The following is an 18,607-nucleotide window of genomic DNA, read 5'->3' on the forward strand; positions in this document are numbered from 1 at the left end:
CAGTTCCCTTAATTGCATCCATGTTTCTTTTACATGTGTCTTTTTCCTGCATCTTAGTCCCTACAAGGGAAGGATGCGAGGAAAGGAATAGAGGAAACATGTTTAGAGAAATGATACGTCCTCTGAATCGTCATTTGTGTTTGCATTTATAAAATCTAAAACCTAGTCTAATCCTTGAGTTAGTTGTGTTGTTGTCTGTTAACTCCTGTATAAAACTGCAGCAATGTTGTGATCAGATCAGTCTGATTAGCAGATTTCCAATATTGAGATGTGTAAGACCGGTAAAAGAGTATCAGTTCTCCTCAGAGATCCCTCCTCACTCCTGGTAGAAATAAGAGAACTGGATCAGCACCCCAAACCTGGCTTATCTGCCTTGGTTTACAATTACTTTTAAGATTTTACTGATCACTTTTAAAGCACTTCTGGGTCTGGCCCCAGGAAAGTTGACCCATTATTATCCAGTTAGCAGCCTTAGGTCCTCAGGTGGGGCCCTTCTGGCTGTTCTGCAGTCGAAGCTTAAATCTAAAGGTGACTGTGCTTTTGGCATCAGGACCACTCGGCTTTGGAACAGCCTGCCCGAGGAGATAAGGTCTGCAGAATCACTTCTTTTAAATCGCTTCTTAAAACCCTTTTTTATAGACTTTCCTTCATGTGATGTCGTTTTTGTACTTTATTCTATCATTTATCTTATTTTATTTTATATTTTTTATTGTTATGGCTTGTATTCTGCTCTTATTGTATTTCGATATTCATTATTTTTATATTGAATTACATTTAGTATATCACATATATCACTTTACTTTGTCTGCAAAGCACTAAACTCTGTTTTTAAAAGGTGCTATATAAATAAAGTTATTATTAAGCGAGAAGGGAACGATCAAATAAGGGGACTGGCATGTACCCAATAGAAATTAAAACAAAACACTAATAGCAGACAATGTAAATCATAATTGTTACAGTACACCGTTTTTGCAAACTAAAACTTTAGAATGCCACTGTGTGTTAAACTTTACAAAGAAAAAGCAGAATGATGTTTTCTAAAAATTGTATATATATTTTCCTTGCTGAGAACTTTCTGTATCCGTCTCACCACTACCTTTATTTTATTTATTTAAATACTGGATGTATTTATTTTTGCAGCTGTGAGCCTTTGCTGTTTTCCTGCAAATGCACAAATCACCAAAGCAATGAGCAAATCCAATACATTAAAAGATTATAACTCTCAGAATGTAGTGTATTCACACTCCCTCTTTTGAAACAGTGCAGCACTGTGAGTGTGCTCAGTTTTATCCTATCAAAGTGTGTATCAAGGCAAAATATTGCTTGGTTTTGTCCATGGTTCTATTTTCCTGCTATTATTAGAGAGCAGTGTTTCCAGATGGTAGTGGATACAGAGTCTAATAACTCTGATATTAGAGCTGCTGCTAACAACACACAGCGGCAGTGAATGAGGAGTGAGTGGATAGTGACTGTGACTGTAGAGACTGTATCTCTTTATAGTTGAGACTCACATCAGCGCTTTTAGACACCTTTAATGCACTTAGAGTGTGTGTGTGTGTGTGTGTGTGTGTGTCTGCACTCACGTGGGGTCCTCTGTAGCAGTTTTGTGTTCCTCCAGTTCGTGGGCTTGTTTTAACCAGGGCACCTTGGCCTCCACTGGCAGGGATTCTGACAGAGACAGAGAAAATGAGTCACACTCCCAGTCATCTCAGTCTGACACCAGTGATCAGGGCCCTAATTCATCAAAAACCTCAGAGTAGGAAATTGGTCCTAACTGAACCAAAAGTGATGCATATTGTTCCTACTTTTAGATATGAAAAAAGTACATCATTCGATCAACTTTAGCAACCTGGGAAAGTCATCCGGTCCCCAGCAGGATTTAGACCTATCCTGGCAGAGTTCTCAGCAAGAGGTGAGTGCAAAAATGAGTAGGTATGGACATACTGCATATAATACAGGACATGTGATGTGAAATAACAACAATGAGCAAGATATTAATTGGACTAAAACCTCTTATGAGTGGTTTTGTGTATAACATTATTCCTCTGTGCATCAAACCTTTACCACTACTTCCTCTCTCACCAGCTTCGGTATATCTGACACTGGACAAATAATCCCAATTCTGCCTGGCTCAATACTGAATGGACCATATCACATTTATAGCCAAAGTCAACACCATAAATACCACTCTAACCCTATGCATAACCCTGCGTTTCCATTGTGAAATCTGAAAACACATCTTAATAAAAGTTAACATTAATTAATCCTCCAAACATTGAATTAACTCTTCAGGTTTTACAGTGTAAGATCAATAAGAAACCCATCAACTTCTTTGCATGGAAATAGAGAGGAGGAACCAGGCTAGGGAACCTTCTCAGTGGCAGCTACAACTTATCCCACCACTGAGAAAATAGATTTTGTCGGATTATGCAGAGCTGCATGTAAACAGGGGATATTAGTGGAATATTCAATTGCCATGTAAACAGATCAGTAGGAATGTTCTCTTTTTCAGAAATGCATGCAAACATAGTGAGTGTAACTTAAAAGATAAGGAAAAAAGATTTTAGCATCAAACATGTTTCCTCTACACACGCTGTTTTTAAAGAAACATTGTATTTCCATTAAGCATTTCAGCAATTCAAGCAGTATATTATAGAGCGTTTTCACGGCTGGAAGGCAGGACTTGCACTGTACAGTGATGATGTTCCCTTTTCTGCTGTAAAGACAAATAATGGTAAAACTTCCACCCTGTAGAAACATTTTTTTACTAGAGGCCATGATAATGAGTGGTCAAGATTAGCTATAGTTGCACTCAGACCAATGCTCAGTGGTAAAACTGGTCAACTGATGTAATATGTGCCGCTGTACATGTGCATGGTAGTATATCGTTCTTTATTTTAAAATGTATTTTAAAATTGTAATCCTGCTAATAAAACCCATTTTTACTAAAGGTATCTAAAGAAACTGATAACTCCAAAGAAAGATGGACCCAGAGTCAGTCAACTGATGTCAGCATATATAGTTATTATAGTCAGGAATGCATGGTCCTTGACTTTGAGGCCGAGCTGCCTGGGTATGAACGATGCATGGAAATGGCATTTTCTCTGTCAACACTGGCAGTAACTGAAAACTCTGCCTCTACAAAATCAACCACAGTAAGGGACTGCATTATAATGATTTAGACTTTTTGAAACAATATTAACGTTTTCTTTGGACCCTAGCTCCCATTAACTGGGACTGGCCCTAGTATAAAAGGAATAATACCCTCCAAGTTTATTTGCTCTACAGATGTGGAAGTGGTCACTATTTTCCCTTTCACTTTGTTGGAATGACTATTTAATCCTTCTAAAACGTGACATATTGGTCCCATTTGCTATTAGTTAACCCATAAGAACCCAGACCCATGTCACTGTGGGTCCTTATGGGTTAATAGTGATGACGAGACAGGACTGTGCATATGCTCAAATGCATGTTTATGAACCAAGACACAGAATTTTTACCCATTATATAACTGTTCTACCTTCAGATAACAGCTTCAAAATGATTTTGATATTGTGGAAAAAGCTTTTAGAGACATACAGTACATGCGCATGCAAACCTGAGAGAATTATCAGCCTGTAAAAGCTCCAGCAGTTTGAAGAGAGGGATGCTAGTTTATGTTAACAGACAGATCATAAATGGAGGCCACATGATGGAAGCTGATGCAAATGAAGCCTGTTGTTTTTCTGGTGAAGGTGGTGACTGTGGGCATTAAGGACAGCAGAGCGTGACGGACAAAGAGTCCTGAGCCGACCATAAATCACACACTGTAAGAGTACACACGTGGACAGAACACATGGAAAAACAGGGATACATGATATATATTTGGGCCAATAGATTATTGGTCAATAATGAGACATTTATGTTTATATGGATTATGCTGATAATGAAATTATAGCTGATAAATTATCGGTCAATAATACATTGAAATGATTTTGAATTACTTTGCAAAATGTTTGATAGGCTTTACGTTCTATGAAAGTCAAAGAATCTTTGTGAAGTTTTTTGATTTACTAGAAAAAGCATTTGAAGAACTGTTGTTTGTTGTGTTTACAACAGTAATGTAAGTTTGATTTGATTAGAAGAGAGCAATGGAATATTAAATCATCCATCTTTGCTCACTGTATCTCAGCCTTTCTTACCTCAGGTGGGCATGAACTGACTTATTTTTAAAATACAAAAATGTGTAATTATCGGTAATTTTATCAGTATCGGCCATAAGAATCAGGTAATCAGTTATATGTATCGGCTGATAAAAAAATCCATATTGTGCATCCCTAGAAAAAAAGAACACATTTTACATAATGTATGCTATCAACATGTACTGTATGTTAATAGGCTCCAAACCAACCTTAGGATCAGTATGTTGCTTTTACGTGCAGAGATAGAGATTGTACCCCAATGTACAGTACATGCTTATGCAATGCTGCCATGTATTTTTTGGAGCGCAGATAATACAGTATGAGATATCAAATGGAATGAAAGTGTTTTGGTTTTCTTTTTTGAGAAGTGAAAAGAAGGAAACGCTAAATACCATATACAAAAATGGGACTGATGAACGTGTATGAGTATAATGAAATGGTAGGGTCATTTCAGTAAAGGTTCTAGGTAATGCCATTCTTTCTTTCTTTTTTTCAGATTCAGTATCCCCCCTTATGCTCCACTAGTGTGCTCTGTGTGCCTTTGGTGTTTATACACAGCCTTGGCTCTGCAAGTGAGAAACAATGTAGATCGGAGTGATCCCCACAACTTGTTATTCCAGCCAGGATTAATGTGTCACGTAACATTAAATGACTTGCCCATGGACGTTCAGCTTAGTTTGCCAAGATATGCTGTTGTTGTGATGTTAGCTATAGTAGCAGGAGAGTATTGCTGTCTGGAGCTGGTGTGCTGGCTCTGGGAAACCTCCTCATCCTCTCTGCATGTTAGCTGCACAACAACAGTTTTAGCAACAGTTTCCATGCCCACAACATAGCTACCATTTTGCTGTGTCATTGTTTGCACTATATTATGGTACCGGGTTTTGCATTCCCCACCTTTAATAGCTTGAGTGTGTATTTGTATGCATGTGTTAGCTTTCTGGTGCTAATAGAGTTCCCTCCTTTATCCATTAGGAGAATGTTTATACAATAAAAAATGTAAAGATTGCTTTTTACATTTGTGAGCTTTAAACACTTGTCCACTATGGTCTTCCTTACGACCTACACAGCTCTGTTGCATCCTACCTCGGGGCTTGTGGCAGGCAATAGGGACCAGACAGTCTTCTTTCACGTGAGGTTTGAGTGATGCTTCACAGCCTCCGATGTGCTGTCCACGATGGTCGATGCACAGAACCACCCGGTACCGCAGGCCACGGCCACACGTCACTGTGCACTGCGGTAGGATGGCAACACACACATTACCTCACATATAGTACTCACTTTACAGGTGGCATCAATCAATTCAAGTTTGGGCTGCCACTGCAACCTTGTTTGTGAAGCTTTATGTCTACTTGTGATCCCACCATTTTATAATGGTGCTTGTGTCCGTTGGTTGTGACCCTTTTCAACCACTGAGTCACTGCATGAATGGACCCTTTCTGAGTCCCGCCCCTTTTAGCTATGTGTTCCAATAACAGTTGAGCAAGCTTCCGTCAGAACCTGTCAACTTTCTTCTTATAGCTCATCTACACTAATCATTGGTTAGCTAGGTACATCTTATGTTACATCTAATGTTTGCCAAATGGAAGCTAATTATCTAGCTAGTCATTTATGTAGGTTGATTTGCTATCTAGTCAGCTGGCATTTTGACACATTAGCTAACTTGTGATGTGACAATAGGTTACTTTTATTACAGATTCGATCGAGCATTATGTGGGTGCGTACTAAGAAGGAGAAATAAAGGTACACATACAAAGAAAAATCAGAAGTGCCTACCAGTCTATTTCAGGAGTCTATTACTTCAAGTGGATATGTTTTAGAGTAGTGAAGAAGTTAAATTAGTCAGTAATTTTACATTTTAAATTGGAAGAAAGGCTGTAAAAATAAACTTTGTGTAGCAGAAATAATTCTGCTTAATTCCTCTCATACTAATCATCTCACAACCCCTCAGATTGATCTTTTCCCACCCTTTGGGGCTCCCGACCCCCAGGTAGGGAAACACTGAATTAATGACTCAGTTATCTTTTCAATTAAGTGATTAATTGTTCAGTGTACAAAACTGTTTTCCAGAGGCCAAGGTTAAGTGTTCATATTTCTTGTCCAAAGCACAAAGATATTCCACTTACAAAGAAAACAGAGAAATGTAGCAAATCCTCAAATTCAAGAGTCCAATGGCAGAGAAGTTCTGGCATTTCTGATTGACAACTGACTTAAAAGAGGAGTAAATAGTGAATAACTTTATTTATATTGCACCTTTCAAGAGCATAGTGATAGATGAACAAAAGAAAGATAAAAGTAAAACAGATGAAACAATGGGTGTATTTTACACCTGCACATAAAGCCCTCTGATGCTGTAGACTGACTTTAGATGAGTTTATTACTGGTGTCGATGGCTGATGCAAACAGACACTTACTGACCTGAGACCACTCCATGGCCACCCACTGGGGGCAAGCGAAGGTGTTGCAAATCTGTCGGGTGATAGGTCGAGGGGAGTGGGTGCACTTCCACTCCTCCACCTGGGAGAACTGTCCATGGGTGTCCTCCTCCACACACAGCACGCTGCGGTCCTGCCAGCCGCCACCTTCACCACAGGACACTGAGCACTGGGTCCAGGGGCCCGGCTCCCAACTGCACACACAGGATAGGGGCAGAGCTCCCTTAATGCTTGCCTCAGGTCATTTAATGATGCATCTCACATCTGATAACATTAACAGCATGTGTCCTGACTAAGAATGTCATGATGGTTTTTCACAACGCAAAACACTAAATATGATTATATCTCTGGATACTTAATGATAATTTCATTATCAGTTAACAGATTTGAATGTTGAGACATGATGAGAGGTTGATGTTATCTTAGATCAGAGGTTTTCAAACTGTGGACAGGGACAGACATGAAGCATGAGAAAAAATGGACAGGTGTGCACAGTTTCCATTAATTCATTAATTCATTAATTAAATCCATTAACATGGTAAATGGTTAACAGACTGTACTTATATAGTTCCTTTCTAGTCTTTAAACCACTTTACACTACATGCAACATTCACCCATTCACACACATTCTTACAGTGAATGACAAAGGCCATCACAAACAGAAACTCATTCACACACATTCACACACTGATGCACAGCATCGGGAGTAATTTGGGGCTCAGTATCTTGCTTAAGGATACATCGACATGCAACCAGATCGACCTTCTGATTTCAATATACAGTATTTTCCATATATGTCCCATCAGCATCAACTTTCTATGAAGATCTGCTTCAGATTACTTGATATATGATGAGCTTCTCCGACACGTTTCCACAGCTAATGTCTTTACGCTTAAGCTTTAGGCCAAGCCGTTGATGATTACACCCAGGTCCTTATGATACTCCCTCACACATAAAGGATGATAAGGAAATCATGAGGCAGTATTAGAACAATTAAGGCTGTTCTTCACAGTAGGACTTCATTATGTCATAATGTAATCAGATAACAGTGGTGATTAACAACAATCCCATTGTGGGACATTAGCCTCAACAGACTATAATCTATCTTGGTTTCTCCTGTTACACCTAACTAAATGACAAAGCAAACAGCTGAAAGCATCATTTGCAATACACCAATAAAACTGTGAAGTTTACCCACAGAAGGGATGGCAAAGAAACAGACCACCAGACTTTCAGTGTTGAGTTTTCTGCAGAAACAGTTTTCTTCTCTCCTCTATCTCTTTTCCCTTGTTTGAAACTATTTCTTCAGCTACATTCATGAGGCATCTTTCATTAGTGTAATCTAAACAAAAAACAATTCTGCGCCCTCTCAGCAAATGTAAAAAATGCAGCAGTTTCTCCAGGAATAGTAACAGATGGTGTCTCCATTCTTTACTCTTGTTTGGCCATATAAACAGATGGAAGTGCAATCTAAAAGAAGTAAGTTCATATAAAGCCATTCGACATTTAAGTAAATGAGACAGGGGAGTATCCAGACTTTTTTGAGTGGGGTGGCACAAGTGGGGCACTGACTTATGCAGGGGTGGCATGAAGTATGTGTCTCAGCTTTCCAGTCATTACCAATTTTCACAATTCCAACACTGTTTATGGACCCCAGTATGCAGAAATATTCAATTACACTAGGCCAAAATAACACACACATATACTTATACCTTACACAGGATTAAGTCAAGGTATCTCTTTCAAAATGGCCAGGCCAGTTTTTCTATCACCACATTTTGCCTAACTTTGGAGTGTTATTTAGTCCCCTTACTGACCTGTTAGCATGACATGGTTGGTACCAATGGATGTGTTAGGTCAGTTTAGTTTCACTCTATCTTTAAAAAGGACCCAGAGCACCCTACAGCCTCTGAAAGACTCCACTTCGAGTGGAAGAGGGAAGGATAAAGGGGTGGCACTTGGGGTATGATACTGGTACCAATATGTCTGTGATAGACCAACAATACATATATATCAGTCGGGCTCTAGTATTCATTCACACACCTCAAAAAACTCTCTCTCAGCATCATACCAGGGTGTAGGATTTAGTGGCATCTTGCAGTTGCTGACTGCAAGAAGCATCTGTATTTCACAACAGTTGCCACCATTTTATCTTCATCCTGCAACCATTAGAGGAAGCAAAGAAACTATAGTGAAATAGACCTGAATTAATTAATTTGTTGTGTGATGTTTGTGTACTGTCCAACATTCAATCTGCTTTTAGCTCTGTTTTTGGACCGAAGCATTTGGGACATTTGAGTGTCCAGAGGGTGGCATGGAGACTTTAAGGGATGGCAGAAATATATGCTGATTTAATCACAAACACATACATCATCATTACTGTGGCAAGTCAGTAAAGCACTGAATAGAAATATCTAAAGGTGACATTAGAAATCAATACATTGTTTTATTTCCAAATCTTCAGACATTATTCCAAATACAGGTCTTTTTTCATTGAACTTAAGTCTAAAATGTGGCCATAACAAAACATTGAATTAATTTGCCTTTTTTTGACACGCTATTTTTAAAATAAATCTAAATTGATGTGTTAAATTTGACAGCATTTTACACCAAACTGGGGTGACAGCTGCCCCTGAGTTTACAGAGAGCTTTTTCACAGCTGCCTGCTGCTGGAAGGAAGGCTGATGAGATGCTTGAGACTGAACCGTAAAAATCAAAACAATGGTGTGTAGAGCTGAGGGAAAGTGGAGAGTTTGAGATAATTCTCTGTGGGTTTATCAGTATGAGCAAAACCTTTCACATACAAGTAGTCATGTGATCCACTGACTTTATCATTACCATTTTTAGTTACTAGCTTTAGCAGAATGTCACTGGAATATTCCCTATATGGTTATCTTTGCCATACATCATTTTTAGGGATGTAACGACACACTCAACTCACGATTTGATACGGTTCACGATACGATTTTCTCACGATTTTTTTATTTTTTTATCAAAATGAGCTACAGACAAATTATGACTGAATAAAATAATCTTTTATTCATAGGAAAAAAATCTTAGAGGTGCTTTCTTTACAGAAACTCTGTAAAACAGTTTGTGTCCTCTTATAAAAAGTGCAACTTACATGGTCATCATAAAAAACAAAATACATGAAAAATATCTCCTTTCTTTAGAAACGACGGAAAATTGCCTCAGATCTTTTCCAATAAAATAACCAATGTCCCTGGTAATTTCTTGCGCTCTTGTGTTGTTATGGGGGAGAGGAAATGCAAAGCCTCTCATCAGGGTGGTTTGCCCCCTTGGCAATTTTCGCTCAGGAGGTGGCGTAACGTTCTCACTTTGGTAGCGGCTAATATGCTGCTGCATGTTGCTCGTGTTGCCAGTATATGTTAGCAGTCTCTTGCAATATTTACATGCTGTTTTGGTTTTGTCTGTCCATTTCTCACCGGTTGTATTTGTGTATATGGGGAATCCAAAATTCCGCCACACAGGTGATTTAAAACTGCTCGGTGGATCCTCTATTTCAAAGTTGCTGCCTACCGTCGCCATGTCTTCCCTCGTTCTGTGCCCCGTATCTACGTAGTGACGTACGTCACGTGATTTGACGTCTGACGTTGAACAAATTAATCACCAACCAGTGACTTTTTTTTAAGATTACGTAACCTATTTCAAAAAAAAAAGAAAAAAAAGAACGTATCCTACTTCTCTCGCATCCGCGATTCATTTTTTCTGTGCGAATCGTCACGCATTTGTACCGATTTTTTATCGTGTCACGATGCATCGTTAGATCCCTAATCATTTTAGTTTTGACATGTGCATTGGTGGCTTTTGGGAAATTGTCATTGCATTCAGAGATTTAAAAAATGGGCACCCCTTTTTACAATCTTTTTGCTTTCTATAGTTATGATGAGAACTGTCTTGCTAAACAATGAAACATACGGTTCAGCTCACTTCCCGACATAAATAATTTCAGTACAGTGGTACATAGTTTATTGCTCAGAAAGTTGAAATAAAATCTTCATAATAATTTAAGACTATTAAGGGGGGTGGTCACGTGTCCCGACAAGGATGGCAGCTTAGAAGAGGGGCTCCGGTCAACCGTGCACAAAAATCTTTTTATTCCCCGGATAGTGGCTTGGATTTCAAATTTTCAACTGAACGTCCATTATGTCGACATTTCACACGTCAAAGGATTGTGACATTTTTACCAGAGCTCGAAGATTGACCGTTCAAAACATGGTGTATGTTTTTTTTGTTGTTTTTTTCGTTTTTGTTACGTAATCAAGGCTTCTACCAGCAGTGTCTTTGCTTACTTATTTAGTCGGTATGGCTAGACAGAGCTACATCTTATTCACAAGATTAAAACACCAATATGTCTCAAATAAAAATCACCAGTTGGAATGTTAGGGGGCTGAGAGAAATAGCAAAATTAAAGCAAGTTTGGATCACAGTCTCAGGGTTTGGATCACAGTCTAACAATGAAGGAATTAGAAGAGGCCATTCAGGGTATGCAGAGTGGGAAAGCACCAGGGCCGGATGGCTTTCCAATTTAATTTTACAAGAGATTTGGGAAAAGAAAGTTCTGGTCCCACTTTTGGACATGTATAAGGAATCCTATACAAAAGGAATACTCCCTCCATCTTTGAGACTTGCAATAATAACCTTAATTCTGAAACCAAACAAAGCCCCAAATGAATGCTCCTCTTTCAGGCCTATTAGTTTGATGGGGTGTGACATTAAAATACTCTGCAAGGCCTTGGCCAGAAGACTGGAGTTGTATCTTCCACATCTTGTTGGTAGTGATCAAAATGGCTTTGTCAAAAATAGACACGGATTTCAAAATATCTGCTTGTGCTCTAAACGTATTGTATGAAAAACACAACTCTAGAGATACAGCTGTGTTATCCTTAGACCCAGGCCAAGCCTTTGATAGGATCGAGTGGGGCTTCCTTTTTAACGTGCTCCTGCGGTTTGGAATTGGCGCAAATGAGATGGATAAAACTCTTGTATACAAACCCAACTGCCGAAATATTGACCAATAATAATGTCTCTAAACCATTTACTCTCCACCGATCAACCAGACAAGGGTGTCCGTTATTGCCTTTGCTATTTGTGTTGGCTATTGAGCCCATGACATAATTCTTTTTTTAACAAACTTAAAAGATAGTATTCCCCAATTAGTGAATTTAATTGACACATTTGGAAACATATCAGGGTATGAAATAAACAATTCCAAATCTGCATTAATGTTTTTGAATGGAAATGAAAGACTGCAGCCTATTGTAGATACACCATTCACAACCACTAAAGAAGGTTTTACATATTTAGGGGTCAAAATTAGTCCTGATGTGAAACAAACAGTTTCTTTAAATTATAACCCCCTGGTGGACAGAGTGAGGGAGATGCTAAACCGATGGACCAAAATGCCTATATCTATGATTGTTCGCATAAACATAATTAAAATGATGGTCTTACCAAAGTTTCTGTATCTATTTCAGTCACTTCCGCTTCCTTTACACGATACCTTTTTTCATAACATTAATAACATGCTGAATCAATTCATTTGGAATGTTAAAAAGGCCAGATTACAACTAAGGCTATTATATCTACCATATGAAAGGGGGGCTTCAGCTCCCCAAACTAAAACTGTATTACTGGGCCGCCCAGTTAAGGACAGCAATGTATTATTTTTCAGTGGCTTCCCTTGACATCAACACTAGGTCTTCCTCTCAAGCTTTATTTATATTCGGCAAGCGTCAGAAAGCTGGTTAAGCAAACAAAAAATCCCTTTCTTCAAAATACCATTTCATTGTGGTACTCTGCACACCAACATGTTGGAGACACACCAGTATTATCACAGTTTACCCCTATATGGGACAATAATTGTTTTATACCGGGGAGAGCAGGTGGAGGATTTAAGATGTGGTTTAACAAAGGTGTTGCAAAAATTTCAGATTTATATGCAGAAGGCAGCACTTCTTTAAATACTTGCAGCTGAAACATTTTATTTTATCCACGCATAAACAATTCTTGTCTCTCTATCCCACATGAATGGCAGAGGACATTTTTCATTGTTCTATGAGTTAATGTTAACACATTCAAAAGAGGAAAGAGCTTGTTTTAAGGCTCAGACCCTGTCTGTTAATACTAAAACCTTGCAGGTTGAATCACATATACCCTAATGTACCGGGTATTTGTGTGAAATGCAGAGACACAAATATCCGGTACATTAGGGTATATGTGATTCAACCTGCAAGGTTTTAGTACATTAATTCATTGCTTATGGAATTGTCCAAAGATACACCAATTTTGGAAAAGTGTATTACACTGTATAGGTCTCATAATTGGAAAGGAAGTTCGTTTGCAAGCCAAAATATGTTTACAGGGAATATACCCTGAGAACTTTGTTGTGTCTCAGCAACAGTCACTGCTTATTGACTTTGGACTCTTACAAGCCAGGAGGATAATCGCAAGTATGGACGCACCTTCTACCGGAATGTGGACAAAGGAACTGATGACCTCTCTAGCTTTGGAGAGACTTAACATATATTGTAAAAAAGAGGGAAAAGAACTTTGTTCACCTATGGAGCCCTTACATGGACTTTCTGGAAACTCACAACCTTGGATTGTGATTAATTGTACAATTTCTCTAACTAATGCACTGCTGTAATCTTATTTGACTTATTTCTTTCTATTTTATTAGTATTGTTTTTTTTTGCCAGATTGGGGGATAACATATTATTAGTTAAAATGTCCATGTTTAAATCAATGTGAAAAAAATCTATAAAAATATGTTTAAAAAGACTTGAAATTAGCCTATATTTTCATTTTAAGAACATGAAAATAATGGCTTTGGAAGGCTGCCATGTCACTTTTCCATGTAGATAAATTCCTGCAAGAATCTTGTGTGGAGAATTTACAACACCTCTTCAGAGAAGAAAGTTTTAGTGTGTTATTTACATCCTTTTTCCTGTTACTTCTGATTACTTCCTGGTGCAACAATGGATGTATTCCAACCAGTAATTGTATCAAACTTCTAAACACTTTCTGCCAAAACACTTCCATTACACAGAACACTGTCCAAACTGGAAATATGTCAAATGATAGAACAAAGACATTTTTAAAATGAATGACTGTAAGGGTTACTCACCGAGGCAGAGGTTGGAAGTGATCGTATGGCATCACCTCTTTGAATCCATCACTGGAGGAGACACAATATCACAGAACACTGTAAGTTAATGGGACTGTGTTATCCAAACAGTAGTTCTAGAGGTCATAAGGATGTTGGAAAAGCATGCAACTGGAGCGGAGTGTGTATCAACAGCAGTTTGGCTTTCAAGGTTGTAATAAAATGGTAAAAGAGTGTCAAAAGAAAATGCATTTCTGCTCTTTAGCCTATTGATTAAATCCTCCATCAATCCAGCCCTTAATGAAAGAAGCACTGATATGATAATCAGCAATTTCATACTTGTCTTTTCTCTTGCAGGTGTGAGAATTGTGTTTATTTGGCTTTGCCTGACCCTGAGCAAAGTAGATGTCGGGCTCGGCGATATGGCCTGAAAATAAAATATTTGATCTTTTCACACAAAATCCGATTCAGGATTTTTTCTTAAAAGACAAACTACCAAAGACACCATAAATTTGCTGATGATAAAAAACCACTACATCTGTAATGTCTTATTACTGGGGCCCATCTCCTCATATGGGATACTATGGGAAAATGATTCTACGTGTTTTGTGTAGATGAGGTACTTCAGTGGATTTGGGCTTGTTTCACAGAGCAGCTGTATAGCTTTGCATTATGATATTCGTAGTTAAAATCTCAACTTTATGATTCAGCTGTTTTAAAACGTAAAGTAGAATTAATCGATTTATCGCCCAGCTCTAGGTAGATGGTAAATAGACAGCGCTTTTCTGATCTACTCAAAGTGCTTTACAAATCTTGTCACATTCATCCATTCGCACACACATTCATACACTGATGGCAGAGGTTGCCATGCAAGGTGCCAACCAGCTCATCACAAGAATACTACGCTCACCCATTCACACACACTCAGACCCGACAAAGCCTGTCGGGGTAACAGCAGGAAAAGAGCTAGCCTGGCTCTGTCCAAAGTGAAAGATACACGTACCTTGGTACACCTACCAACACCTCTAACACTCACTGATGAACACCTTGTCTGTTCAATCCAAGGCTAACCAGATCATCTATCTGTGTTCTCAACACACAAACATGAGAGTGACATCATTCTCATCTTATCCTAAGAGACGATGAATAAACGTACTGTACTTCCCAAAATGATGCACTACTCATTCCAGACAGAATGGACTGAAACCTCCCTGCAATGTGAATTTGAGAACCAAAAACCCAGTCCAAATCTTTTTGCAGTTTTTGAGCAAGAAAGTCTGCAAATGAAGATAGTGGGGCAAATTGCATGAAATCAGAATGAGGTAGAATTCTCTTAAAGGTCCAATGTGTAACACATTTTTGTTAGAAAAACATTTAAATTATGTTAATATTAGCAGTAGGAGTCAAGCAGAACCATGGCAGGAGGCACCACCAGGATCCATGAGAACCTGCGAGACTGAAAGCATAAGAACTCCGGGAAGAATTAAGTTAGAAAGAGAGGGAGAGGATGAGAGGTCAGTGCATCATGGGAAATACCCCAGCAGTCTAGGCCTATAGCAGCATTACTAAGGGATGGATCAGGACTCACCTGAGCCAGCCCTAACTATAAGCTTTATCAATGAAGAACGTCTTAAGCCTACTCTTAAATGTGGAGAGGGTGTCTGCCTCCCGAACCACAACTGGAAGCTGACGGTGGTGCTGGAGGCCAAGGTAATACCATCTAAAGTAACTATATCTTTAGACAGTGAGTCTCAGAGGTGTTTGAAGTACAAGAACTTCAGTTTAACGTCAGAAAATTGCAGGACATCCAGGTTTTTATGTCCTTAAGACATGCTTGTAATTTAGATAACTGATTAATTTCATCGGGCTTGATTGATAGATATAACTGGGTATCATCTGCATAACAGTGAAAGTTAATGGGGTGGTTCCTAATAATGTTGCCTAAGGGAAGCATATATAAAGTGAATACAATTGGTCAGAGTGCAGAACCTTGTGGAACTCCATGACTAACTTTAGTATTTATGGAGGATTCATCGTTAACATGTACAAACTGAGAACAATCTGATAAATAGGACTTAAACCAGCTTAGTGCGGTTCCTTTAATGCCAATTAGATGCTCAAGTCTTTGTAAAAGAATATTATGGTCAATGGTGTCAAATGTGGCACTAAGATCTAATAATACAAGTCCATTGTCAGGAGCAATTAAAGGTTGTTATTAACTTTAACCAGAGCTGTCTCTGTGCTGTGATGAACTCTAAATCCTGACTGAAAATCCTCAAAAAAGCTGTTGCCATGTAGAAAGTCACACAACTGTTTGGCGACTATTTTCTCCAAAATCTTTGAGAGGAAGGGGAGGTTAGAAATCGTCTATAGTTGGCTAAAACCCCTGGGTCAAGAGTGGGCTTTTTAGGAAGGGGTTTAATTACAGCTACTTTAAAGGACTGTGGTACATATCCTGACTATAAAGAAAGATTGATCATATCCAGTAAAGAAGTGCCAATTAAGGGTAAGACTTGTTTAAGGAGCCTCGTTGGGATGGGGTCTAACAGACTGAACTAAGAGAGACAGTGATACCTGTGGAGGGCATTTGGTGATTAATTTTGTGTATAATAGTAATAATTTTATTATAAAAGAAGCTCATAAAGTCGTTACTGAGGGTTATGGGGATATGTGGCTCAATAGAGCTGTGACTCTCTGTCAGCCTGGCTACAGTGCTGAAAAGGAACCTAGGGTTGTTCTTATTTTATTCTATTAGTGTTGAATAATAGGCTCCTCTGGCATTACGGAGGGCCTTTCTATAAATTTTAAGACTATCTTGCCAAATTGAACGATATTCTAATAGTTTGGAAGAGCGCCATTTCCTTTCAGATTTCCCGCTTTTTGCTTTAATTGGCGGGTTTGGCGGTTCTACCACGGTGCTAGTTTCCTAGGTTTTCATATTTTTCTTTAATATGGGCAATAGAATCTAGTGTTGTTCGCAGTGAGCCTGCAGCACTATTAACAAGATTATCAATTTGGGAGAGACTAAAGTTTTTATAGGAGTCCTCTGTTATATTCAGACTTAAATTAAACACTGATGGAATCTCCTCCTTAAATTTAGCTACAGCACTGTCAGATAGACATCTGCTGTTAAAAGTGTTGTCTAATGGCTTGTAATCTAGTAATAGGAATTCAGAAGTTATTAAGTAATGGTTAGATACAAAAGAATTTTGTGGAAAGGCTATTAAATGTTTAATATCAATGCCATATGATAAAACGAGGTCAAGAGTGTTATTAAAATAATGGATGGGTTTATTTACACTCTGACAGAAGCCAATTGAGTCTATTAATGAGATGAATGCATTACTAAGGCTGTCATTGTGAACATCCACATGAATATTAAAATCACCTACAATAATTACTTTATCTGATTTAAGGACTAAACTTGATAAAAACTCTGAGAATTCAGACAGAGTACGGGCCAGTACACTATAACAAATAGAACTGGCTGCAGTGTTTTCCAGTTTGGGTGAGAAAGACTAAGAACAAGGCTTTCAAATGAATTATAATTTAGTTGAGGTTTAGGATCAATTTAAAGGCTTGAATTATATATGGCTGCTACTCCACCTCCTCGGCCGGTGCCTTGAGGAATGTGAGTATTAATATGACTGGATTCATTTAGGCTAACATATAACACAACCAGGTCTCAGTTAGACAAAGTAAATCAATATCATAATCTGATATTAATTAATTCACTAGAACAGCTTTAGAAGACAGAGACCTGATGTTTAATAGTCCACATTTCATTCATTTATTTTGTGCTACTGTGGAGTTTGTTTCAATTTTTATTAGATTTTTATGTTTAACTCCTCTTGTCTTGTCTTTAAATAGTTAATAGCGTAATTTACAACCTTTTTCCTAACCCTAACAAAGTAGTTTTTGTGCCTAACCCTAACCAATCTACCACCCCTGCGCCTCCAAAAATTATGCTAGAGGGATACCTACAGTGTCATATTGTTAAACCGAGGGCCACTGACTAAGTGGCATTATTTGAGGAGTTGGGTCTATTGTAAATACAACTTGTGATGATCCCTACCTTTCTGGGCAGGGGTCCATGTTGCACTCCTTGAGTTTCGGTGTAGGTTTGGTGTTTTCAGGATAGCTGTTACAATGATGCTCAGGCAGCGTCTGGTTAGACTGGATGTCCGTGCACTCTGCAGAGTTCAGCTGATAGCCTGGGGGAGGAGAGCGGACACAGGCTGTGTAACTGTATGTTACTGGAAAAAGTTGCAGATATCCACAGATGGATCAATAAAATATACAATGCTAAATCATTATTCAAACACAGAGACACTTGTTTGGAGTTACTGTCAACTGACAGCCACCTCACCTCCTCCACAGGTGACTGAGCAGGGGAAGAAGTCAGTCTCTCTCCACTGGTACCTGATTGGCTGGTAGAAGAGAAACTGGACTACTGTGTCTTTGGAGCCTCCATACTTCATCTGTATAACATGTATGATGAATGAATTGTAGAGAAGAACAGCACTATGTTAAGTAGTGTAGGGCAGAGCAAAGTAGAACAAATCTGAGGTCAGTAAAGTAGACAATTCCACAAAGGAGAACCCAGGAGAAGAATCAACCCTCATCCGACCGGCTGGGGTACCCCTAGACCCCAGATGTATACTTCCTCACAGGTGCTTTATTCTATCATTCCAATTTTTCTTATTGTGTGTTCCTAATGGCTTCATATGTTTTCTGTTTCTGTGTTTATTTGTGCTTTTCAAAAATACCAATGCATTGGGTTCCTAGGGGGCCCTAGTCAAAAGCACCCAGTTCTGAATGTAGGGGCACTCTGTAATTTTCAAGGAGACATATACAGATAGTCT

At 38.6% G+C, this 18,607-nt stretch overlaps 1 protein-coding gene across 4 annotated transcripts in view; it reads right to left on the minus strand.

Moving 5' to 3' along the window:
* adamtsl3 (ADAMTS-like 3) overlaps window positions 1-18,607 on the minus strand; it is a 246,885-nt gene that overhangs the window by 63,187 nt on the left and 165,091 nt on the right. For 3 of the 4 annotated variants that reach the window (XM_051379968.1, XM_051379967.1, XM_051379969.1), the window contains exons 10-15: window positions 18,112-18,223; window positions 17,818-17,956; window positions 13,764-13,814; window positions 6,597-6,807; window positions 5,265-5,412; window positions 1,584-1,668 (exon numbers count right to left, since the gene is read on the minus strand). In XM_051379968.1, coding sequence (XP_051235928.1) covers window positions 1,584-1,668; window positions 5,265-5,412; window positions 6,597-6,807; window positions 13,764-13,814; window positions 17,818-17,956; window positions 18,112-18,223 — 746 coding nt within the window. Of the gene's footprint in view, window positions 1-1,579; window positions 1,669-5,264; window positions 5,413-6,596; window positions 6,808-13,763; window positions 13,815-17,817; window positions 17,957-18,111; window positions 18,224-18,607 lie in introns of those variants that run through there. The other variant, XM_051379970.1, reaches the window with a different exon arrangement.

Source organism: Dicentrarchus labrax, unplaced genomic scaffold, assembly GCF_905237075.1.
Source record: "Dicentrarchus labrax unplaced genomic scaffold, dlabrax2021, whole genome shotgun sequence".
Lineage (NCBI taxonomy): Eukaryota > Metazoa > Chordata > Actinopteri > Moronidae > Dicentrarchus > Dicentrarchus labrax.